This window comes from Athene cunicularia (assembly GCF_003259725.1).
Source record: "Athene cunicularia isolate RWA chromosome 2 unlocalized genomic scaffold, athCun1 chr2_part1, whole genome shotgun sequence".
NCBI lineage: Eukaryota > Metazoa > Chordata > Aves > Strigiformes > Strigidae > Athene > Athene cunicularia.
This window is the reverse complement of record NW_020799095.1, coordinates 98,127,488-98,153,882: the sequence shown is the minus strand read 5'-3', so window position 1 is coordinate 98,153,882 and position 26,395 is coordinate 98,127,488. Positions and strand designations below refer to the sequence as shown.

General features: G+C 39.2%; 1 protein-coding gene across 8 annotated transcripts in view; it reads right to left on the bottom strand.

Annotated features, from left to right (window-relative positions):
• PIEZO2 (piezo type mechanosensitive ion channel component 2) overlaps positions 1–26,395 on the bottom strand; it is a 259,140-nt gene that overhangs the window by 6,167 nt on the left and 226,578 nt on the right. For 6 of the 8 annotated variants that reach the window (XM_026842250.1, XM_026842249.1, XM_026842244.1 and 3 more), the window contains 15 exons: positions 24,388–24,563; positions 18,202–18,369; positions 15,709–16,101; positions 14,043–14,301; positions 13,357–13,539; positions 12,700–12,952; positions 11,826–11,958; positions 11,237–11,384; positions 10,920–11,134; positions 8,637–8,795; positions 7,157–7,304; positions 4,496–4,684; positions 3,941–4,033; positions 2,714–2,886; positions 714–830 (listed from right to left, as the gene is read on the bottom strand). In XM_026842250.1, coding sequence (XP_026698051.1) covers positions 714–830; positions 2,714–2,886; positions 3,941–4,033; positions 4,496–4,684; positions 7,157–7,304; positions 8,637–8,795; positions 10,920–11,134; positions 11,237–11,384; positions 11,826–11,958; positions 12,700–12,952; positions 13,357–13,539; positions 14,043–14,301; positions 15,709–16,101; positions 18,202–18,369; positions 24,388–24,563 — 2,807 coding nt within the window. The remainder of the gene's footprint in view (positions 1–713; positions 831–2,713; positions 2,887–3,940; positions 4,034–4,495; positions 4,685–7,156; positions 7,305–8,636; positions 8,796–10,919; positions 11,135–11,236; positions 11,385–11,825; positions 11,959–12,699; positions 12,953–13,356; positions 13,540–14,042; positions 14,302–15,708; positions 16,102–18,201; positions 18,370–24,387; positions 24,564–26,395) is intronic. The other 2 variants (XM_026842251.1, XM_026842248.1) reach the window with 1 other exon arrangement.

Sequence of the window (26,395 nt, the reverse complement as noted above, 5' to 3'; positions counted from 1 at the left end):
TAGCTTGTTGGCTTAGCAGTATTTAGAGACTACTGCTGTAAAGTAATCCCCCATGAACAGGCGGAAGAGGAAGAGCCAGACTCCTTTCAAATCTGAAAGGAGGCACCACTGCTGGTAATGCTATAAGGCTATATCCATAGAATAATGTTTGATATTTATATGAAGAGCATGCTCTTTCTGTCTTGTGAATTTCCATTACAGGAAAAGATCTGATGTCAGAAACGACTGCAGATGTTATCCTTTGACCGCAGTGATTTAACACTTCCTTGCCAATCTAATACTATTCAGGAATGACAATGAGAAATACAGTCTGAATGGTTATTTAGAACAAAAAAAAATCATCAGTCCAACATCCTCAGATCAAGTTGAACTGAAGTAACTCAAAAGAGAGTTTAACTGTGAATATACTGCAATGAACTTGTGCTTATCCAGTAAATCAAAGAAAAGTAACTAATAGCTTCACCATGCTTGTTGGTGGTATTCCAGTGTTCATGGTCTTCTCAGCCTACATTTATCATAGGAAATAAGCTTTTACCTTTAATGTTACTATTATGTGACTTCAATGCTGTTGGCCTCTGTGAACAAGGCTCCAAAGTTATTAGAGGGGGATAGATGGGCAGACAAATGATACAGCTACACAAGCCTGACTTCCTTAGGAAATTAGGTTTAAAAAGGGAAGGTTTGCATATAAATAGGCAAAGAAAATAACTTACACCTTTTCCAGTTGCTCTCCAGACATCATTGTAGCAATATCTGTTCTGGTGTTCGGTGGTAGGGCAAAGGTAAGTTTATCTGATGCTATTTCAGCTTTGGCACCAAGGGTGAGATTTCTGTGGTAAGTAAAAGGGAACATTGTCAACCTACAATGAGAGCATAACCTAAACACGTGTTTGCTGAATGCTAGAGCCAACTGTCTAACTGCTCTGACCCTGGCTATCCAAGCCTTTGCTAAAGCAAGCATCAAGCTACCTGTATCTGAGATGGTGTGTTTTCCCATGAAGAATATGTAGCAGCCTTAAGGGTATATTTTTTCTAACTGACTATGAATTACAGGACAATGATGACAAATTAATATAGTCTTGCTCATCATGTCAGTCAAAACAGAATGGGAAAGGGAGCATGCCTGCTCTGACTTTAGGCAAGAGGACCATATGCATAACCATACATTCCATACCAGGGCAGCTAAGGATGCTGCAGTCAGCTGCAGCTTCCCAAAATCCCACCTCAGCCCAGCAGAACTGTGTGGCTAACAGGCCTCCCCCAAGACTTCACGCCAGCTGCAGAACACAGCTGGGGCAGGATTAGATTTTGCACAATGCCTTGTGCCATGCCCTGTGGTTGGGATGCAGCAGCTGGGGAAGGCAGCTCCTGGGTTGCTGGGGGCTGCAGCAAATCGTCCCTGGCAGATGATGTGCAAAGGCAGAAAGCATGTATGCTGCCTGAGTGACACTGAAAGGCTCATCTTACAGCTGCTTGTTGTCTCCTGGCCTAGATGAAAGACAGCAGTTTCCCTTTTACAGAGAAAAAGTGGAGGTCACTGTGGTGTCTTTACAACTTTCAGTCATTCACAGTCACAATGTAATCCACAGGATATAATTTGAGAGTGAAAAAGGTCTCTTTCAACTAGTGTATGCATGTTTGTAGTTAGGCAAGCATATGGACAAACTGAGTAGCAGTATTAAAAATTAATATAAGGTTCAGAAATGATGGAGTGATGTAATTCACTAGCTAATACTGTGCTTCCAGGAAAATAAGAGGGGTCAAATAAAGTTGAATTAAAGGTGCAGATTCATTACAAACCTATTTTTGACTGTGGAAGGACTGACCCAGCATGTTCAGAGCTCCCACAGTGATTCAACTGACCTGCTTCTTGTGCACAGTCTTTTGCTGAGGATTGCTATAACAATCCAGCATCTACTTCCAACAAATGAGGCAGATACTGGGGCTACAAAGGTACTTAATTTCCATGGAGTGATGATTTAACTGCAATTTAATCCAGCAGTCTACAGGGATCCCAGCAGGCAGACAGTAGCCAACAAACCACCTTGGTGACTGGGTGTGCTCCAGCCTTCACACAACTATATATTCTAGGCTGTCTCTTGCAGAAACTTCATTGTAAAGTAATAGTTCACTGAGGCTAAAGGAACCACAAGCAAATGGGCAAAGGTCTTAACAAAATGGATCTGAGCCACTGTTATGCTATTTGCATTACAAAGTCTCTGATTATATGTGTATCTAAAAAATAGTTTGTGTCAGTTCCAGACTCCCATAATAAAAGGGCCAAGCAATTCTGTTTGTATTTTCTCACAGTTTTTCTGTCTTAGCTAGGTGTAAGTATTCAGTTCCCCAAAATGCTAACAAGGTTCTTTTCTTTGGGACAGTTTATTTGAACATCACCTAAAACTGGCTAAAATTTTCTTACTTTCTCCTCCTGCCACTCAAGTCTCGTTGAAAATTCCACCCTGCCTTTTTAAATAATGTACTTGGAAGTGGCTCCATTCTCTTTTTATTTTTTGAGAACCGCAGGCAACAAATGTTTTCCTGGGTAACAAAGGTCACTTCTCTCAATCTCTGTCCCTCCTACTTTCAGGTTTTTTTGCTCTGCAGTACAACAGAATTTGCTGAAAAACTAAACCAAAAGTACAGCATGGAACTATTCTGCTGAGCGAATGCTTGGCAAATGATCCATCCTCATAACAACCATGTTAATTACCTTTGAATGCTCCACGAAAGAACTACAGTGAACTCAGCTGAAAAATCCAGCAGTCCCTGTATCATTTTCTCTCTACTGGGAGGGCTGATGGTCCATAAAGAGTTTGAATTTCCCTCTAGATCTGCTAGAGTTATATCTTCTTTTGCATAGCTCTCTAGAAACTGCAAAGCAGCCTGCAGGTTCAGGAGAGGAAAAGAAAATTTCAGTGAGGTGATATTCACAAGACGCAGAGCCATATTTCCCAGTCAGGCAGAATTGTAAATGTTTGATTAATTGTTAAGTGCAGTGGTTTGCACTGATTGTTTTCCTGAGTTACCAACTGGGCCTATAGATGGGAAGGAGAATAAGCAAAGTATAACCGAGCTAAGAAGGCAAAACAAAATTGGTCCCGCTGTTTGAAGAATTACAGCCACATAGGTCAACGTGAGTATGAAAGTTCATCAGGTAAACTCTGTAGAGTCTATTTAAACTTAAGTTAAAATTTTACTCTGTCTTTTTTTTAAGCATCTGTCTGTGTAGAAAGACGCTCAAAGGATAAGGCAACTTGGAACTGGTAAATTCCAAAGTGGATCAAGATTAATATTACACGGGCTGTTTGGGCTAATATAAAAAATGTTAATTCTTGAATGGGCTAGTAGCAAGGGCTTCTTTTAAAGTTGTATCTGATCAAACCCCAGTTACTTTAGTAATACAACAGTTTCTGCTAATAACTAGCCTGTTTCCTGTAGAAACTTGTGACAACTTTGTGCATGTTGCACCATGAAATAAGTGAGACTGTTTAAATGTTTATGTTTTGACATGTTACTGTCAAAACTCTTCTAGGCCAGACACACTTTCTTTTGACAGCACCACATCTCCTCACCGGGAGGTGAAAGCTGTGTGCTATAGAAAGGAGCATGGGGCTTAAAAGGTGCCAAAACCGTTGTGTCCCCACAGCATGTTTGTTTTGGCAGTACACAAACAGCATCACATCTCCTGAACGTTTGTGTCATTTAGAGGGGAGGTGACAGGTGTCTTGATTAATGATAACTTGTCTCACCATAACCCAGCCCTGTCCTGACAAATGATCTGTCCAAACCTTTATTCATGCAAACACTCTTTATGGAAACATCTTCCAAATGATGACAGCACTGCTGACCACTTAAAACTACACAAACAAAACTCACAAAAGGCCTCCATGGAAACACACACATTTTTAAGTAATGAGGTATTCCACATTTCACTTACAGTGTTACCCCTATAGCTTCCCATAAACGCACTGAAACCAGTCTGATTCAGATCCTTGAGCTGACTCTGTTGAGCACTCATTGTAAAAATAGGCTGGGAAACAAAAGAACACACACTTGTCACATTGACTTCACATCAGCTGCTACACACACAGCACACTGCATCACAGTCAAAGATAATTATGGCACTCAGTTCAACAGGAGAAGGGTTATGTTCTTATGCCACTGAGAAGCAAGCTGCCTCCAGCTACTTAACATTTACTATGTGGACCTGTGGGCAGTTATCTGAGTGTACCTGATGTACGATAATTTATTCAGATTCTACTGCCAGTAGGTTTTGAATTTTTTTTTTTTAATTTTAATTTGCAGGTGAAGATAATATTTTACATCAGTGATAAACTAATATATTTTTAAAGCCAAAAGGGATCATGTCAAAGAAGCTTGTCTGATCTCTTGCATAAGGCGGGAGAGTTCAATTCAATGATGGGAGTAAGAAATAGCACAAGGAAATACAGTGCAAAACCAGAGTTTGCTTTTAGTCTTTCTTCTTTTTTACCTGATAACCTCCTAGAGTTATTGTGATTGATACATCTAGAGGCTTGTTGGTGATGCCTGCAACAGATTTGATTAAAGACATGAAGAGCAGTGGGAACCAGACAATACAAATCAGCAAGACGATAATCATGCCACCCATTCCATACTTCACAACTTTCTTTTTCTTCTGGCCTCTTGGTTGGGGATATCTCTGCAAAAGCAAACAGCAACATGGTAATGTCTCTTCTATCAGAGGTATACTTGGCGTGGTTTGATGGGTGAATATACAACGACCTTAAGGCCTCCCATCTTCTGTAGTAATTTGCTACCCATTATCAGGCCAATTACTTTGAGATTTTTAACCAAACCTGCACAGACACTGAATTTCTGGTGACAACAGAGATAAGTGCCAAATGAACCCATGTAAGTGTGTGTCTGGTGTGAAAAATATTGTAAACCTCTGTGGCATTGATTCTTCACAACCATAAAGAATGGAAAAATTGGGTAGGGTAATTTTAATTTTTTGTCTGAATGAGTGCAAGCATAAACTCACAGAAACCAAACGTAAAATAACAGCAGCAACAGTGATACAACAATTTGTTCAAAAAACTGATATTGGGAGTGACAGACTTTCTTGTATTTGTCTTTCCAAAAAGTTTTATCTCAAAGCTCCTTAAGGGAGAATTCCTCTCATACAGATTGAAATGTTGCAAACTGTATTTCAGGGGAAAAAAAAAAAAATTGTTTGCCAGCAACCGACATGCACAATCAGTAGGATTGTCTGATACTGCACTACATCCACATTCATTTCACACCTCCATACAGTATTTCTAAGAGTTGTTCACAAGCTTGATCCAATCTGTTTCTAGTGAATCCCACACCAACTGCATTCAAGTAATGTTTAAAGTTTTGATGCTGTTCCTAAAGTTTTGACACTGCTGATGTAACATTCTTCTCTTTCTTAGCTTCTCAGACCAAAAGTGACTTTGCTTTTATCCTTCTCTTTTCAAAGAAGATCACACAACACATCTGTTCTGCCTTGTCCATAATTCCTGCCCTCTGTTACTGGCCTCATGATGGAACACTTTAATAGCTTCACCATCCTGTAAAATGCCTTACCATCACCGTAATTTATTTTGGTATATTGTTTTACAGGATTTAACACTGAACAGTGTTTTAGGATCCTGTCTTTCACACACTGCATACTGCATGTACAAAATAAAGATGCATTGTATTGAACTGCAACTCAAACACACGCCAGGAATCTGGCTTTCAGGAAATTGTTCTTGCTTAACAACATGAATCCATAAAGCCCTAGGAGAATATTAAATCTGTAATACAATGCTGTATTTAAAACAAATTAGTTACTTTTCAAAAGCAGTGTATCAAGTCATTTGTCTTGCACTGCAGAATACTGTTTTCATTAAAATATCATATCATGATCACCAGGGGTATATTATTTTTCTGTATGAGATTAGTTCAGGCACCTTTAATGATGTTGCAGAACAGCTCAGAGAGCCTCTAGCAGTTAGAGTACTGAGGCATACCACTCAGTGTGAGAGAGAGACAGAGAGAGTCAGAGTACCAGGAACAACACACAAAGTCATGGGTAGTTATTTTGCCACATGGCATTAGTACACACGATAGCTTAGATGTGGAAATCTTCAGATCAGATCTATTCTACAAATAATGCAGAGTGATCCTGTTGTAGCTTAAAAAAATGCAGTGAAATGGATAGTCAAAGTAGAACTGGATTATTATTGCTCTGACTCCTGAAGCCTCTTTGTGTCAGAAATGGAAGTCATACAGAAAAAGCCTATATACAAGATTCGTGTGCACTTCATCTCTGAGTTAATCTAAGCGACATACTTGGAAAATAATTGCCATTAAGAGACTGGATTATAATAAAAGTAGAAATACGTCAGTAACACTTAAAAATACAGCCATTTCATTGCAGATGTACAATTTCTGACTGGTTGGGTCACTCTTAAAAGAATGCTTAATTTCTTTTTCAAATTGGCAAAATAAGCAAGCATATGGTTGCAATCTTTATAGCGGTTATAAGGAATCCAGAATTTGCAAGTTTAATTTGAACTGAAGCTTAAATGATTTAAAGAGACTGAAATTTCAGTGAGACAAATGGTGGGTTTATCTGGCCTGCAGTTCAGTTCTGGATGTGTGGGGACTCTCTCGAGAGAAAGGAGCCAGCTGAGTTCCCTCTGTGGTTACATGAACCAGGTGTCCCTGGGACCTACACTGTGGATGCACAAGATCTTCCTTCTACTGACCTTTCTCTTCAGTTACAGTTTTCCTGCTACTGTGGGTTATTCGTTTAGTTGTTATGGACAAAGTGAGCCTGTGTGAATACCAGGACTTTTAACCCCGGCCTTGAAACTCAGGCATGTAATTAAGCTAGCAGGCATTTGCTTGTGGAGTTCATGTTAACAGTGGGAAAATCAGCTAGGGACAAAAGAGAAGCCATTTGAAATTTTACTTGGAGGTGACTGCCAACTAACGTGAAGAACCCAACAGTCTGAATATTTATGAACACAAACACCAGGTGTATCTTTTAACAAACTGTCTTTGTGGTGGATTTCCCAGTTATTGAGGGACTTGTGGTTATTATTCTTCATTTCTGCATGGGGGAGATGAGGCCTGGGTCACTCATATGGGGCTTCCTTACTTTTTCTGACTCTCGCCAGCACTTCAGGATGAATATGTGAGCATAGATATCTTCAACACAGATCCAGCTGGAAAGACTAAGAGTGGTATCAGTCCAGACCCAGTCCATTACTGCTCTCAGCTCAGTCAAAAATGGAACCAGCCGGAACCTGGAGGGAGACCACAGCAGATAACTCATCACAAATGGGGAGATCACATTAAACAAGCACAGTAAGTGTATATATGACAAGAGGGAGAATTAAGCCAATGTTAAAAGACAGTTTAATGGGGGATTTTGCATACACAAATACAATCATATCCTGAGACTGCACAGCTAGTACTGATTTTTGGGGGTGGTATCTTTTTCCATAGCTCACATTCCTCTAGATCTCCTTGTCAAGCCATAAACACACTTTTGCATCATGATGTCCAGTAATTGTGATTGAGCCACTGATGGAATGGTACAAGAGAGGCTTTCTTGTGTCCCCAAATCCCTCTGACCTGGAAGAGGAGTAGAGGAATATCCTTTCCACAGGATGGTGGGAATTTGTTTTATAACTCCTTATATCAAGTGGTTCATGGCTTCTTTGCAGTAGGTGGGCAGTCCTCAGCTGCATATGGAATTGGGTGTTAGGACTCAGGACTAAGCAGCAGAAGAAGGTGGGCTACAGGAAGCTAAAATGCATACAGCAGCTGTTCAAAGTGCCTTTGCTAGTCCCACACTTTTCTGCTTGGCCAGGTCACAAAGACTACTTTATATGAAGAAAGCTTTCTTCTGTAACTTTTCCTACTGGAATGCAAGAAGCCCATACTGCAAATATTGGGAAAAGGTTGAAATTATTCCAGCTTTTCTGTGGAATATATATATGCTTTAAACTGGCTTAATCACAACATCATGGTAACAGCATAAGTGGAGGCAGGGGTATGCCACCTTTCACTCTGAGGTGATGCTGTGCCTGTTATTTGCACTAACACTCCCAACTCCTGAAGTTTCAGATGTGCAGCACTTCTCAAAAGATACACAAAGGAAACATTTTTTGATGCATAGTTCTTAATTCTCGTGTATCGTCTTTCACTTTATTCTTCTCAACTGCCGAGGTAGAGCCTGTAGACCTGCTCCAAAGATCTCTTTGGGATTTGATGCCTTACTACTTTTTAGGACTGCAGAGCAAATAACATTACCTGTTTTCTAGCACAACATGTAGTCTCTATCTCTGTTCACAAGGTGACTTAGAAGTGTTAAAAGTGGCTATTCCATAGGGGCCTGAATGCCTGACTGGTATGTCAGGCTTCTGGTTTGAGTGGGACACTGATTTTTCTGAAACTTGTATTCCTGAATTGATTTTTTGTGAACATATGGGATATCTGGAGTGAGCTGTGCAAAATTTACTGTCTCATTTCCAGCAGTCTGTGAAGAGAAGTCACGAATAACTCCAGCATCTCATGATAACAGATTCTTATTTCACAAAAGAAAGGAGGGCAGTAGATCTAGACTGACTTACCCTTGAAATAAGAACAGGTTGACATAGTTATAACTTTTTGTGAGGAAGTTGCCAAGAACACGAGTTGGATATCCACAGCGTATCTGATATGCTGATAAACCGAAATAAACACATTTCACAAAATACCAGAGCTGGGCAACTGTGTTCTGGCTAAATTTCCTGTAATGGAAAAGACAGATAAAGGAAAATGATGAACTTTGTATCTGTGTATGACCAAATTAGCTCAAAATGTTTTGTGCTCCTGGCAGTTACCCTTTCCTGAGATCCTGTGAAAAGCCCTTTGTTTCTGAACCCACTGAGGGTTAAAACAGTATTTGAAAGATGCTGTATGAGAAAGACTATAAACAGCATCTGTTGTCACCTCAGGGACACAGGGGAGAGACTGGGAATAGACTTCCTGAAGAGTGAGGGTTCTGGGGCAGTGCCCTCTCTCTCCGGATGATAGACGTGCCTTGCTGCCCAGCATAGGTCAGTCTGCCTTCAACTCCCATGACAACACAACCCTCTGTGAGCCCTGGGTAGACACAGCTTCTCTTAGCTTTTCAGAGAGCTGACATCTGGACTGGATCTAGGCAGTTTTAATGGCTATTTGTGTTCATGGGGGCACCTCCAAGGTCATGAACTCATACAGGAATTTAAATTGGAGTGACCTGTGAAGATCATCTTTTTCACCCTCCCCTGCTTGAATCAGGTCTAATTACACCAAATTGCTCAGAAGCCTGTCCAGCTGTTTTGAATATCTCTGAAGATGGAGATCCCACAATCTCTCTGGGCAACCTGCTCCAGGGTTTGACTACTGTCATGGTGAAAAGATTTTTTATCATATCTAACTTGAATTTCCCTTTTTTTCCAACTTGTGGCCTCTTGTCCTATCTGAAAAGAGCTTAGCTTTACTCAGTGCCCTCTTAATAGGTAGCAAGAGAGCTCTTCACTTTCTCTTCTCCAGACTGAACTAACCCTGCTCCCTCAACCTCTACCTCATGTCATGTACTCCATCCCCCTGACCATCTCAGTGAACACATGCCACTTCTGACTGTAGTTCAATAGCATGGTGGAACTGCAGGAGATGCCTCATGATGGACAGGATTTGTGAGCCAGACACGATCCAATATTTTCAATTACAACCTGCAAAACTATTTTCATTAAGAAATTTGCAAGGGTTTCTAAGAATCAGCCTGACTTAGAAGGAATAAAGGAGGTTTCAGATGCTGATTTGAGATTAACAACTTGATATAAATTTCATAAAAGCACAGAAAAAGTCAAAACAATTTTAATGCCTTTCAAGTGACCAAATCAAGCCAAAAGTTTCATATCAATTCTCAATGCACAGTAGATAGGAAATCTACCTGAAAAAAAACTTTTTTTTTTTTTTCCCCCCCAAGTTGGGGCACATTTACTACTGCACTGAGGAAAATTAAATATTTGGTTTTGACATGAAATAAGACCTTCAGGTCTTTCTTTACATTATTTACCTATTGTGTTTTTTCCCCAGTAAAATAACTTGACTGTTAAGGAAGTGTAATGTGTCCTTGTAACACATTCAATTTCCCTGTGTAGTCAATGGAGTTAGGTAAATACTTCAAGGCAATTTAAAGTCCTAAGTAAAAGGGGAGTGAGCCAAGCATTAAAGAAGGAACCTTAACACCTCTGCAGTGCAGACTGAGGTGATAACTGCCTTGAACCATGCAATGAGATATATTAGATTTGGGGGTGAACCTGACCAGGCATGTGATACAAGAGTTCACGCAGCAGGTGACCATGTCCACATCACCTGCAGAGGCACGTGGCAGAAGCAGGAGAGGAGAGCTTTTGTTTATCAGACGATACATGGGTTTTAAACAGTCTAAGGAGATTTAAATCCACAGTTCACACATTCCTGGGAAGTGCAAAATTATAAGCTACTCTGACAGAGACATTTTCTACTCACTCTTCTAGAACCAGCATGCAGCAGTCTTGGGAGTAAAGAACTGAATCAGAGGCCAACACTATCTCAGCTGAGGGCTCTAATCACTCAATTACAGGTAAATTCTCTTTCACTTGCTTGCATTTTGGCCTAGGTTGAGAATATTTCTGTACATACTTATATAATTACTTCTTCCTCAAACTTATGTTGGCCACAGTTGTTGCTGTGGAAAGGCACTCCAACATTCTGCTTAGAAATGAGACCAAGAAGAAACTTCTTCATTATTCCAAAGCTTAGTTATAGCCATCTCAAATTTAAATACAAACAACTTGGTAGATCATCAGTATTCGACCCATATTGTCTGATTATAAGGGTTATACCTTTCTGTCACTCCAGGCAAGATAAAGAACATCCAGAAATGTATTCCAAAAACAAGGATGACCTGGAAAATTACTTTTCCCATGACAGTCTTTTTGAGGTACAGTGCTCGATCTACCACCATGGTGCCAAACTGAATGAGCACCATCACCAAAAATGCCTCTGGGACCTGGTCCTCTGATAATGAAGAGGTGATATCTGCTGCCGCAGAGTGTTTCTGAAAAGGAAAATATAACAGAGTGGTTGAGGAAGGAGGACATTCACATGATACTTAGCATCTATGGCATGTAAATCCTAGATAGATGTCTCTGTGACATACCCCAAAAGCCCAAAATCCGAACACAATGATGATGAAGTCCACTGTATCTGCCAGGAACATCAGCACATACACATCAGTCACCGCACTGTAGTCTGGGTGGATAAGATTGTAGAAAAACTGTCTGATGGGCACATACACCTGGAGAGTCCTAAAACAACATAGACCACAATGAGATTTAACAACACTGTCACTTGCACTGAAGAAAAAGAATGGCTGAGTGTGATACAATTGTTTCCAAAGATATCAAAGATCTACTCTGATGGCCTTCACAGGGCTTCAGAGACACCAGTCCCTCGTTATGACTGCTTCTAAAACACTATATTAGCATTTTTTCAGTAGAAATATATAAACCCAACCAAGTTCACATAGGATATTTAGCTTTTTTATCAGGCAGATGCTATTTGAACAACTGCTGATGTTCAGTGGGTGGGTCTCAGAGTGAAAACATCTGCATACAATGAACTGTATATGTACCCATTCAAACCCTTGAACTAACAGGACTAGTAACCTGCTCTCTTTAAAATTCTGTTTTACCACTTTACTGTTTGGAATCTCCCCCCAGGCCCACACAACTCCTCACATTGCTCACTTTTTAATTGTAAAGGCCTTGGCTTTGATCATTTGTTCTCGAAACTTTTCCATAAGAAGCTCTTTTCTAGATTTTTGCTTGATGCTCAACACACTGCTTCCTTTCTGACTGCTGTTTCGTGTACTGGTACTTCCTGAAGAAAATGGAGGAAAAGAGAAGCTAATTCAAAATCAGAGTTTAAATACAAAATTCAGAGAAAAAGTAATCTCAAGATTTCCATCTCATAATGAGTCCCACATTTGAAAGAAGCTTTGAAATTAATTCTTATGCTTTTTTTTTTCCAATATGATAAAAATCTTGAGACAGTTCAGTGAAGGTTTAATCACTGGCAGATCAAAACACGGTAAACAACTATAGAAAGAGACTAGTGATAAAGGTAAGTATTGGATTGATCTGACTCAGTCATCTCCACTGGTAATATATATATTCTGGCTAGAGTAAACCCATCCTTTTTACAAGGTGGGATAGGTAATCTGTTTCAAAATATGTAATCAAAACTTTTTCTCACTTCAAGTATCTTCAAACATAGATCTGAAAAAATACATATGCCTTGCATTCCCACTAGCTGGAGATTATGCGGAACCAGAAATTTTGGATCTGGGCCACACTGAGCATTCCTTTCCCAGCTTTTGGATAACATATCTTAAAAAACATAGTGAATCACAAAGTATAGTTCTCCATTTGAACTTTAAGAAGGCTCGGAGCGTGTTCAAACATGAAGATACTTCCGTTCATAACCTATTTTCTCATTGAGGAGCCCCAGCATTCAGTAGCCTCTGGGATCTCCACAGCAACCAGCACAAGGTTTCAGCAGGATGATCCTATGCGTAGTGAAGGTTTACTCTTCAAATCCCAGGAATACCTTGACATTTACCTCTCTTAGATCTGTGTGAGGAGAAGCTGGACCTGTGAGAAAGCTGTGATACACTGCTAGAGCTCTTCCTCCTGATGGCAGTCTGCTGCTCAGGGAAATGGACATGGATGGACTCCACTGATGCAGCAAGATTGACAGATTTCAAAGAGGCAGAAGAGTCTCTCCTGCCTCCTGTCAGAGAGAGCTCATCATCAGTATCCTCTTTATTACTGGAGCTGTCCCCTTTCTCATCTTCATCCCATAATCCATGGCACTAGTGGAAAAAGAAGGGAGAATTTCAACCTTGTATTTCGGTCACAGTATTTATCGCAGGCATTGCTAACCTCAGTTATGAGGTTTCACAAAGGGGGAAGACAAATTAATTGTGTTGGGATATCATAGTATCACTTTCTACTTAGTTTGGAAAAGGCCTTTAAGATCATCAAGTCCAACCATAAACTTGATATTGCCAAGTTCACCACTAAAGCATGTCCCTAAGTGCCATGTCTATGCATCTTCTAAATACCTCCAGGAATGGTGACTCAACCACTTCTCTGGGCAGCCTGTTCCAGTGCTTGATAACCCTTTCAGTGAAGAAATTTTTCCTAATATCTAAATGAGTGACTTTCTTGTATCATGAGTGACTAAAAAAATTAAAACTACATGAACTCAGATTACCTTTAAAATGGATCTGTGGAAGAATAAAGCAAGAAGCTGAACAAGATCATAATGCACGTAACCCTCTTTCTTCTCAATGCCAATAATATTGGGTGGATGGTAAGGTTTATCTTTTGTGTAATCCACATATTTATTCCAAGGAAAGAAGCCAAACTGGAAGAAGTACTTGATGACAATGGCCACCTGTTCAGAAACACAAGACACTTGGGGTGTTTTATAAGCATGGCAGATATAATAGCCTAGTGACATTAAGAGGGGAGGAATATGACTACTCTGTCATTTTTATGAGAAGATAAACAAGCATATTAATTGCTACAGAGGAACAACAGTTCACATTTCCTCAGCAATAAAGTCAATCAACATTTACCAAGTGATGCTCAGTGGTACCTGAAATACCACAAGCGGTGTATACTGTCTCTTGATTACCAATTAGCTGTTTGTACATGGTCTGTTATTGTGATAACTGCTTTACATCTCAGGAAGGATACTGCTCATTGCAATGAAGAAAAACACAAACAAGGCCTTTTCATATCACAGAAATTGCTGAGGACTTTAGCAAATATTTATATTAATGTGAAGGGTCAAAGGCACCTTATGTTTGAGATCAAAACCAGAAAAGAGACAGTGCAAAGCTTACAAGTTAACGTTTCTGTGTTAGACATGGGTTTGCAAAACCAGATGCATACCTCAGTGTAGACGATGGCTGTCATCCAGAATCGTTTGCTTGGCCGAGGAACAGACAGCATGGCCCAAAGGAATATAAGGATGGGCAGCACCAGGGTTATCATGGAGGCAGAGATCATGTGGTTAAGGATGATCACAAAATAGCACACCATTTCTGACCGGGCCACCAGTGTATTGTACAGGGCATAAATGAGAAGCAAGACTCGAGGCTGACCAACATAGAACTTCTCTGACTCCTCCAGCTCATCATCATGAAACATTCTGTGAGGAGCAGAGTACCATAAAGGAAATGAAAATTAATTTCTCAAGAGCTGCTCTTTAAATTGCTACTATTTTTCTTTTTGAAAAAGTATAAAATCCTGCTGCTGGGTTTAATAAGAAAAAACAAAGATGGGATTTGATGTTATAATTGAATAGGCTAATTCTAAGCTCAGTAAACAAGAATTTCAGGCAAAATAACTAGAAGCACTGTTCTGTTTTTTGGTTGGTTTTTTTTTTGTTTTTTTTTTTTTTTTTTTTTTTTTTTTTTTTTTTTTTTTTTTTTTTTTTTTTTTTTTAATTTACGCAGAGTTGGCCTGACCCAAGAACTTCTCCAAGCATGGCTTTCCTACAGTTGCCCAACCAACATATCATGTAAATCACACCATGCTGATGTGGCCCTGTCTGGATTCATATCTGATTTATCAACACAAAAAGGAATTTGGAGAAGTTCTAGAGGTCCATCAGGAGATGTATGTTATAAATAGCCCTGTGACATAAGATTAGAACATGATAAATGCCCTTTACCATTAGATGTGTCTAAACTTCTCCCATTTACCTAACTCAAATAAATATAAAAGCATGAAATCATGATATGACTTTCACATACATTCACAATTCTCTTTGCTTTCTATAAAGAGTTCCCTAGCTTGAGAATAGATCTCACTGAAAAGCAAAATGACTATGGAAAACCAGAAGAAAAGACACTGCATCTATTACAAAGTCACATCTATACAGCCTCTCTCTCTCCAGATGCAGTCAGGCTGAAAGGTATTTCTATGGTTTAATATTTTGTTCTTGCATTTGGGGAAGCTCTCCCTAATCAGGCTGGAAAGCAGAGAAAAAGCAGCAACATCATCCCCACCCCAATGCTGGTTGTGCTACTGAGCACAGTGGCTGTGGGACAAAGAGGGGAGCATCCTATATCTTATAAGCATACCTAGCAAGGTGGTGTCTACATAGCCCTCAGCTCCTACTGACTTAAAACAAAAACTCTGCTAAAGGTCAGTTTCCCTTATAGTAATCCAAAATAACTGAAGGAGAAACATTTTCCCAGATACCCCTGGAGGAAACTTATTTGAAATCACAGCTGCCTAGAGAAGAGAAGCCCTCTTCACAAGGAATATTTAGAAAAGCCCTTGACCTCATGACAGTTGCAGCACAGAAATTGGAACAATTAGGTATGGTATCTGGGGAGAAAGCAGAGATTCTTTCCAACATGAATTTGAATAATTTTTGAAATCTGTAATTAGAACTGCACAGGAAATGAGCTTCTTCCCTTAAATCAAACTTACTGCAATGTCTGTATCAGAAAGTGTAGGCTAGTTCTGAGACAAAAAAACCCAAACAAAGTAATGACAAAACTTCACAGTCTGGGACCAACACTCTTTCCCTGTTGAAGGTCCTTACTTGTTCAGAAGCAGCTCACTAGCTGTTAGCTCATGCGTCAATGGAGGGAGAATCGTATCATTAAGTTTGTCCATCCGACTGTCATCTGGGCTCACCATCATGAGGCTTTTACCAGCTGAGTCATCTGGGGAGCCAAAGGGAAGTTGTTCAAAGCTGACAGCTTTACTATAGGAAGGTGGAACTTCTGCATTGCTATCCACAGTGGAGTACAATGGCACATCAGTATCAGGAGTATATGCAGCTCCTTCTGAACCCAGGCTATAATCTTCTACCTCCTCTTCCTCTGTCCTTAATTCAGAATGAGCTCCTTCCTCTTCATGTTCCCCTTCTACCTCCTCAATGGTTTCTGTTGTCCCCTGACGAGAATAGAGCATGGTGACCTGTGTAGGCTCACTGTTGGGGATAGATGAAGAGAGAGAGTTGAGGCTTACAAGGCTCATCACCAAACAAAGTTTGTTAATTGTACCTTTATGCAGACAGCCTGAGCAACCCCACTGCATTCCTAAGACCTCAAAGTTCATATAATCTGGTAGAAAATATGTCATCACGATCTCCTCTTACAAGATGGACCATCTGGGTCCCTCTGCCCTCTGAATGACATCCCCTTGAACGCCCAGTGATTAATTATCTTTTCACAGCAGCAAAGGGAAATTTAGTATCATAATCAACAGAAACTACACTAACTTTCTGAAAGGAGTTCAAACACTTTCTGATCAGATCAGGACTTGTTATTATATCTAGTGAAAGTATGCTGCATTGTGAATGATAGGCAGTCATGGGGTGACTAAACACAGTGCTTTTAACAAACACCGTATGAGTGCTGTATGAAAATGGAATATGAGCTTAACACACATCAACTCTGAATCCAAATAAAAGAAAAAGTAAATTGCTAACATGGAGAAACACAGTCCAGATTACAAAACTGTTACAGTAACAAGGTATCTTGCTTACCTTTAGATTGCCCTACGTTCTTCAATATGGTCTTCATTTTTACCTTACCTGCTTTTCTTCTGTATGTACCTATTTCCTTTTTCAACTGTTCTTATTCACTCTGTTCAGCTCTCTGCTTGTTCATCTTGCTTATTCTCAGCTTTCCATGTTTATAATCACTTTCCCTCTTAATGCTCTGTGCTCTGCAACAGTCTCAGCTGACATAAATTCATGTAGCTTGCTGACTCCAGATGGGAATCTGGACACCATAATTTAAAAAATATTTTCTTGACTTTGCTTTCACTTTTTTCATCCCTCACAAGTATTTTTTCACCTCTCCCCTTGAACATCACTCTTTCTCTTTTTAGTCGCCATTCCAGTCCTCCATAAATTAGACAATAGGCATTAACTCCGTGTCTTTTGTTGGCTGTATGTTCTTATATGTGAACAGAGACAAAGTCAGATTTCACATAGCTCATATGAAATGAATGGGGCCACGTTTTCACCTTAAGTGTAATGTTTTAAAGAAAACTGGCACTGGCAAAGCCAGCTGGCACTACCATCTCCTGCCAAAATTAAAAATTAAGTTCCATTTCTTTTTCTTTTACACTACTTCCAAACTTACTTTGGCTATGTTAGATCACTTTATTACTAGCATGCTTTTAATTAGAATGTGTAATGCTATTATTAGGATGTGTGTTTTGGTGATTCACAGTAGCACTTATCCTGGTTAAAATGCACAAAACCATGGAATCCCATAATTTTAAAACTGATTGACAACAAAAATTTGTAAAATACTTTAAATTGTGAAAAAGAATGATCTAATATGCCATAAAATTCAGTATTTATAATATTTATAATACTAGTTGTAACAGTTTCCCAATGCCATATAAACCCCTGGTTTTTACCTGTTAAAAAGTGAGTGAATGGCTCGGAACAGTTCTCTTGCACTGATATTAATATTATTCACTATCTTTTCATAGATATTTTCCCTTTCTTAATTCCAACACCTCACAGACTGTATATCAATGGTAAAGTAATCAAAACATATTTAGCAATCTTTCCTATATGGGGAAAACTAAAAATGAAAAGAGCAGGGCCAATGTCTACCTATCTTAGTTTCTAAAATTAAACATCTAAGTCCATATTTAGGATAACTGATTAGCTGAGAAACTTCACTTTCAGCTTCCAATTTTAATAAGAACAGCCATAAGCTCTGTAGCACTGAAAATCAGACTCTTTTTTAGTTGAATAAATATAGACTTTAGCCTGGTTTTAGACAGCCAGTATAATGTAATGGAACAACTTTTAAAAATACATTAATTAAGGATGAAAAACAAAACAAAACAAAACAGAATAAGAAGTGAAACAGTAAATTAGTCCAAGATTATGACCCTGACTTTGAACCTCAGAATCGTCGCACAACACAAAAGGGAGTAAATCTTCCATTAACCATGCAAACCACTCTGCACACCACCTATCTGCAAATGCAAATTTATGTACACTGCAGTAAGTATAATGGTATGGGTAAATGAGTGAACAAAGCATGCATGAGTTAAGCACCTTGACACTATACTGCCACTGTCAGCTGATGAGGAGGACATATCCATGCTCTGCATTTTACGAAGCCTAGGTCGAGCGCGCTCACTTGTTTTAGGAACAGTGTCTGGTCCATCTAAATCATCAAGGGTTGACTGCCTTGAGAACAGCATGGTTGCTTCAGTGTAGCAGCTAGCAGCGCAAACAGTTATAAAGACAGTGTTAAATACAAATGATATTACTATACACATGGTTCAGTAAACAAATATGCTCGCCATGCAGCAAAACACTGACACAGAGAAAAAATGTTCAGAGAGAAGATAAGGATTTGTTTAGAGCCACCATGTAAACACATTTCTACGCACAGATTGCTCATGGTCGTATTCATATAGGGACTATAGAAGTCTAACAACCATCTGTACACTATTCAAAGAGATATGAAACCAACACAATGCTCTACGTGCCTTCCAGGGGCACCAACCTATGTATGTGAGGAGGTTTTATTTTCTCTGTTTCCTCCTGAAATTTCCAAATTCCACAAAAATGTTTTGGGAAGTGATCGCCTTTGTACAAATTCTGTTTTATTAATGATATACTGTGGTGAACCTTTTTACACAGGTACAGGCCAATTTCCTAAAAGAGCCCTTAAAACTGAATAAGCTCATATTCCACAAATAGAAAAATAGCAGTCAGACATTGGCTAATCCTCTTTCCGAACCAAAGAGCCAAATAGGATATGTTACTTAGCCAGTAGATGCATGCCAAATATAACCTGCTCTGCATGAGATGGCTTTTATTTTGATATTTAGTAGTATGACCTGATGATTCTTTCCAGAAGACTTCATTTATTTCAATCCCAGTTTAAAAGCTATTTCAAAATTGGTAACATGCGCATATTGAAATAAAGAACGGATATAATAAACCCTTATCTCCTTTCACTTATCAAATACAACAGGACACCAGAGACATACACCATACATTGAGCATTTATGTGTTACTGGAGAACAGAAGAACTGGATGAGTTATGAGAAAGAAAGTACATAATTAAATACAAGCATGTGACATAGCAACAGGAAAGAAGCAAATACATTAATGACATATGGTAGGTAAAAGAAATATTTCTCCTATAAAAATCTTTGAAAAACACAGAAGTCTATGAAATAAGTTGAGGCACCTGGAGTTCTAACACATACAGTGACCTGCCTGAGTGTCTCAGATAGAATGAGAGAAGAAAGGACCCCAAAACACAGGATTTACACTACTTTTCTTCTTTTGAGTCCATCTGTATTACACCTGAGCAGTGGCAGCAGGGGAATTTGCTTCCTTGGCAAGCATTATGTTTATCCAGGGGAACAGAGAATTGGGAAAGAGGTCAGAAGGGAAGTGCAATGGCGTCTTCTGTGTTACTTTGGTCTTGCTAGCTTGAAGTGAGGAAAGAAATCTGATGGCATAAAGTGACAGTTTGCAATTATTGCCTTAAGGAAAATAGGGATGAAAACAGCAAAATACACGGAGCAAAGAAACAGTTATTCCTAGGCCTACATTCACTGATGGGTCATTTTTGACAGAATGGACTGAGGCTAAAAGCATACTTTGGTCTTTGAATAGCAGTATCACCAAGATGCCAAAGGTATTGTGAAATACTTCCCTTAGAAACAGTATTAATGGCAGGGGCAACTCTGTACTGCCAGTTCATGTGACAAAGACTCTTTACAAGCCATTTCATTATTTCTGTGTGTGCACAAAGGCACACAAGCATCCTCCAGACAAAACCTGGAGGGTTGTCTGCATGGTGCAGGGTTTTGATGAAGCAGCAAATGCTGCTTCCTATAGAAACAGGAATGAGATCCACCCTAGACGCCTGACTCCACAGCATGGAAATCAGTTAGAGCTATGTGTTACTGACTCCAGGGAGTCATGAGGGAGGAGGTTTCCCTTTGCATGTACACCTATGGACTATAGCCGTGTTGTTGTACTATCAGTGAGGATTGGTGCTAAAATATAGGGAGATAGTAGCAAGTAGATAACCCACTTTTGCAGATTACCTTTATGTCTGCATGCTACAATGTTATTCACATGTTATTTTACATCTCAAGGCCCGAGTTCATTCTTTTCAAGAGCAACATCTCTTACTAAGGTGTTGAAGATTTTTAACGGCAGACATAGTTCAAAGGGAACCATCCAATGGCCTTAAGCAAAGCAGCTGTTGAAATCAAAGTAGCGCATGACCGTTCATAAATTTTCAGTGGAAGAAATATATGCCAGCTGCCCTCCAAAACATGTAAATTCTGACCTGGGTCCCAGAAAAAAATCAAAAGAAAAACATCTATTAATCCCAATAGATAAAAACATTTCCCCAGACACAACCCCTGCAATAATTTTGTTTAAAGCTGCTTTAAATGAAGGATGAATCATCAGAAGAATTCTTGACTGAGCAGCTGCTCTGTATCCTTGCATGTCAGGAGATGTGTATGAGATGACACCTGTAGCAGAGTCTGTATATTCTTTATGTACTTTAGGAACATGCTTCCTAACATGGAGGAAATAAGAGCACCAATAAAGTGGAGAGATTTACACTTGGCAAAGCTGATGTTGGCTCAGTCATTGACTATCACATAAATTTAATCTAAGCATATTTTCCTGAGTGACTTTTCAAATTTGTGTCCTTGGAGACCTTGAGAAGCATTAATTTCTTGAAATCATTCAAGGACTAGATATTTTAAATTGAATATGAATTAAAAATGCTGAGTTCAAGCATCTTATGTAAAGTTGATTTGGTATCCATTTCAAATGGGAATATATATAGCAGAGATGTTTTTATCCTCAGTGAGCAGGATTACTTTATGACTTCCTTTTTGCTAAACAAATTTACCTTTCCCAGAAAGTTTATTAGTTGAAGGGATGACTCACAAATTTTGCTGTTTTTTTTCCTGTCCATGGGCTAGCTACTGACTTGCATTACCTTTATGAACTACTACACTCCCCACACCTGCAAGCAAAGATTCCAAACATTTCCTATTATTCATGCTCCTATATCAGACCCAGATCCAGCCTCGAACTGGGACCCTCCTTTTATCCTTTCTCCTGCCTCACAAGGCAAATGTTATTTCTCCAGTGCTCCCTGTCTCAAGCTCTATTCTCTCATCTGGTGAGGGAAGCACAGATAAAGAGTGGTGTCTGTAAACACCCTGACTGCACTTGTATGTTCGGTTTTACAGGTGGGTCAGGGGTTCCTCCCTGCAGCTTCTATAAAAGTCTACATAGGTGGAGTTAGGAACTGAATACATTATTTGTGATAGACAAAAATTAATACAAATTGAACTGGATACAAAACATTGGATATGCTAAAATGTGACTTAGGACCTGAGTCCCATAAAGGCAGCCAACTGGTTTAAGTAAGTTTCCAACCATGTCACTGAAAATCACAAGCAGTTCAACCTAATAAGCAGTTCATCAGTCAAATGAAAACAAACAGCAGCGAATGCTCTACCATGCTAGCTCCTGATCCCTTCTGGTAGTGCTCCTCAAAGAGCTTGTTAAGGACCTACATCAGTTTCTTCTCCTCCTGAACCGTATGAACTTTGTAGTTTAGGATATATGAGAATATTTATGCATAAGGAGAAACCAAATAATTACATTACGACTACCTCATTACACCTCTAGCTACTGTATATGAAAATGACTGAGAATAAATGGCAGCCCTACTAAAAGGGAAAATCCCACAAACGATACTCTGCAAAACTCCTTTTAGAGCTTTATCTAGGGTAAGAACAACATCCCTGGATAAGACTTACAAGGGCCAGCCCTGAATTTCACAAGAAATTTACAGTTCCTACAACTGATCAGGGGGGTTGTTCTCTCTGGAAATCCAGTGTTTAGAGCACTGAGCAGATACCTGCAGTACTTCCTGCCCTGAATACTGAGGAATATGTATTATTATAATAAAGTAATTTCTGTGCTTCTGCAGCCCTGTGTACTTCCAGACATGCCCATTTTTATCATGGACCAAATGTCCGCTACAATTTTGTGTAGGGCAACCAAAGATAACCAGAATGCTGGTTAGAAGCCCTCTGCCCCTTCCTAAAAGTTCTCTATTGAAATCCAAGATCCATGATCACAGGGGTGCTTTAGATTTAATTAGCTGCTTTTACATTTACTGGAAATCATTACTTTGAAATGTAAAATTTCCCCTTCTTTTGTTTGGGCAATTCAAAAAATATCACCCAATAAACTCACAAGAAGTTTAAAACCATTAACATTTCTAAAAAAGCTCATAAGGACTTTTGTAATACCATGAAGAGACATGCAATGGTGCCCCAATAAACAGATGGCATTATCATTCAACCAACAGACTCATTTTTGCTTCTCCTAATTACAGGTCATTGTTCTTATAGCAGATGTGCAGTTTGTAAATACTCTCAGTGCAAGAACATTTGATTGTCCATTACCAGAAAGAGAATCTGAGATTAGAAAAATCAGTTATAACACTGCCTTTGTTATTCCTTTGTTGATAAGTCCTGTGACATCTTCCGAGGAAACTGAGATGACAGTAACACATGTGAAAGATTTAACTTTTTCTGTTGCAAAGCAGATCCACAGAATCACTGAATTCTTTAGTTTGAAAAGAGATTTTAATTGTGTAAGTATGCTCAAAGCAGGGTGACAAATGGGTGGTTATTCTGAAAAAAAAGACCTAAGTGGAGCTCAAGACTGGATACCATCTCATTGAAGAGGCACAATTTACACGTGAAACCTATAAGATTTGTCTTTATTCTTTTATAATTAATCTTAGAATAGGCTTCTAGTTAAAGTTCTTGCTAACATGGCTGTATAATAACCATAACTTCTACCTATAGCAAACAGTGTGACCAAAAACTATTTAATATAAGTAGGACTGATATTACTATTCTTTTATTTAGGTGAGTCTGAACTTCATGGAGTTAAATTCTGCCCTGCAGATATCCAAGTGGCTCCAAGTGAGCTGGTAATAGAATTTGGCTTTATATTTTTCTCACGTCATCTGACTCCTGTAAAACTTTGAGACAAAACACAAAGGTGTTGCTTAGTTGGGTAGCTAGCCACCATGAATGATTTGCTCGGATTTGGTGTTTTTACTGGAGTGAAGCTCTCAAAGGCCAATGCTTACCCTGGGGAGCAATTTGTGAATATTTTGTTGAAGCACAGTACTCACAGGCACTCTCTTACACATGCTTTTCAATAACATCAAAAAGGAAGACAAGCCCTCGTTATTTTCAGTTTCCTAACATCTACCCATATGTCATTAGTAAAAGTTAAGCTTAATTTACTGTACACAGAAGCTACTGAGTTTGCTGGGAGTATCAAACACAATATGATACTGCCACACTTCAGAGGAGAACAGAAGGGAGCAGAATGTAATGGATTATGAAACAGTTGGATTTCCAAAGCCCTCCCTTCTCCCCCTCATGTTGGACAACTTCTGCAGTCTCTTAAAAGTCAAGAACACCAGGGACATGGTGGGAACAGGCTGCCTCTGTAAGAGAAGGAAGTGAATGTGTATGCCTCTGTGTGCATGGAGCAGCAGGAGCATACAGTATTTTTGGCAAGGGACTTGAAGGCATCCATATTCAGAAAAGAATGAGGAAGGTGTTTTTCCTGAACTAGAATGGGTATTTGATCCACAAACTGTGTAGCAGTGGATTATAATCATAGCAGTTAGGAAATCAGGCTCTTCATATGATCTTTGCCCTGTGGGTATGAGAGGGGGGTTTTGTTCTCTCAAATCCAGAATCTTTCTCAATACAAAGCCTTTTCTGTGTTGTAGGCAACAGACAACAATTTATTTTACAAAGACAAAATATTCACTATGAATGATCATTCCCCAAACTCCACACCTGAATTCCTAACACAGTATCCCATAAGCATCCTCAGCAGGCTCTTATTTTCCATTACTTTTTACAAGATCAGAACCCCTGTTAATGACTCCTAATTCTAGGGGAAACAGAAAGCAGTGGGGTAGCCATGCAGTGGAAAGGAGTTAAGCCAACAACTGAGTCCACCACTATGAAGGAATAGTAACGTATAGCAGAGTTTTCACTATTAAAATGGCATGGATAAATCAAAAAGAGGATTCAACATTGATTAGGAAGTTCATCAGTACTTAGATATTATCTAAAATTATGTCTACTGCATGATCCCTCTATCTTTCACAAAATAAAATTAAATCAATACCTGGAGATACTGTCACGAGAAGCTGCTGAATCTAAACTATCCATTCTTTCAGATGCTTGCAAATCAGAAGCTTGACCGGGATTTTTATCAATTGAGTCCAGTCCTGACTCCTTAGAAAGTTTCATCATGTGGTTCTGATAATACATATGGATGCTCTCCCGTGTTGGAACGTTTCCCTGTGAAAGAGAGTAGAGGTAGAGGTACATGGCAGGGGGAAATGTGTATTCTTCGAGGAACTGGTTTCTTCCGTCATTTAGCAAGGAACAAATTAAGGACTGTGCAAACAGCTTCCTAATAAATAATAACTAGTAGTTCCTTGTCAGAGTGCAAGTCAGATTCTGAACAAAATTACCATGGCACAAAGTGTTGTATTTTCAAGCAAAATTGAAGCAATGCAAGTAGTTTCAGGCTATATATAGCCAACAAAACTCTGTGGGGTGGACTGCAGATCATTCAGCATGAAAATGAGTGTGGGCTGGGATCATGACTCAACCTGTACTACAGCAACTTTTGAGGTATCTCTTTCAGATAGCTTTACTGACTCTAAGAACAATCATACATCTTATTAATGGTCAGTAGCAGTTTTTTTTAAACAGGGAAAAAAAGAAACAGGTCATGTACAAACTGATCTAGATTTTCACTAGTGTCCCAAAATAAGAATTTCTTCATGAAGTATGGATACAGTTGGAAAACCATGAAAAATACACCAAAGACCTTTACTCTTTCTCTGTAACTTCAAGATCAAGCAAGTTCATGAAAGGATCGTTTTATTAACTGGCAGCCCAGATCTGGGCACAGAATCAAGTCTTTCTGGCTATGATATTTCAATCAGAATTCTAAAGGCATGTCATAAGAATAAAACTCAAATTTTATAGCCTGTTCTTAGGCAGAAACACATCCAACTCATTCCACTAGCAGTTGCATTGACTTCAGAAGGTACACTGAGAGAGAAGATTGCTATTCTCAAACAGTCATTTTTCTGACTTATAGTGAAGCCTTATGCGAGGACTTTTTACAGCTGAAATAATGAAAGTACTCTAAAATACTGCCTGTATTTCCTTTACTCGTATTATTAGTTACTAATATTTCAACTCTGGTCCTCCACACTGTCCCAAATCTAAAATTTGTGTAAAAAAAGATCTTAAGAACAAAATCTGAAACTCAGGTTTTTAATTAAGTTTGTTTACATACAAGCTCTATTGCTTCTGCAGTAATAAATGTTTGTGCCATTATGACAGCCTGCCTCTGAAATTATGGCACACACTACATTCTAGCTCGACTGCAGGCCTGGGAATAAAGGACAAGAGCTGTGACAGCAGAAGTGCCCCACAGCTGACAGGGGACTCAATTTCAGGTTCTTCTGTAGCTGGAAGAGAGATGAAAGGAACTTCATACATCAAGTTAAGTCCCCAACTCTACATCAGACAAAGAAACACGTCACCATGATGGTTGCAGTGAGAGTTTCCTTTCTGGGGCAGCAATTGCGGGCATAGGCTGCTACAGAGACTTGAGGATGCGATGGAGAAATTGATGATTCTGAGGTATCTGTATTAATATTTCACAGAAGAGGAGAAAAACACCCTGGAAAAAACCCTGAAGTTTTAAACTATTGACTGGAGAGAAATTCTTTGAAGGGTCCCTAGCATCAGAAGATTTAGGACTGAAGCAGGATTACCAGTGCATACGGGCTCCATTGTAATCAAAATAGCACCAGGCTGCTGGCAACATGAAATTTTAATAAATAAATAAACAAATGTATTGGGAACAAAGGATAGGAAAAACTCAATGAAGTTGAGGTGAGAAGTAGCAAAGAACAATCAAAATAAACTTTCAGATAAATAGTGGTTATAGAAAGGCAGTTAGCCTGGCTTCTGCATAAATGTTAAAACTCTGAAAACTCAGGGTGGTGAGAAAGAATCATGGAATTTTCAGTGAGGATGCTGGAATAACCGGGACTTCTGAGACTGGGACAAAAAGGAGTATCACTATAATGCTGTACTATCACAGT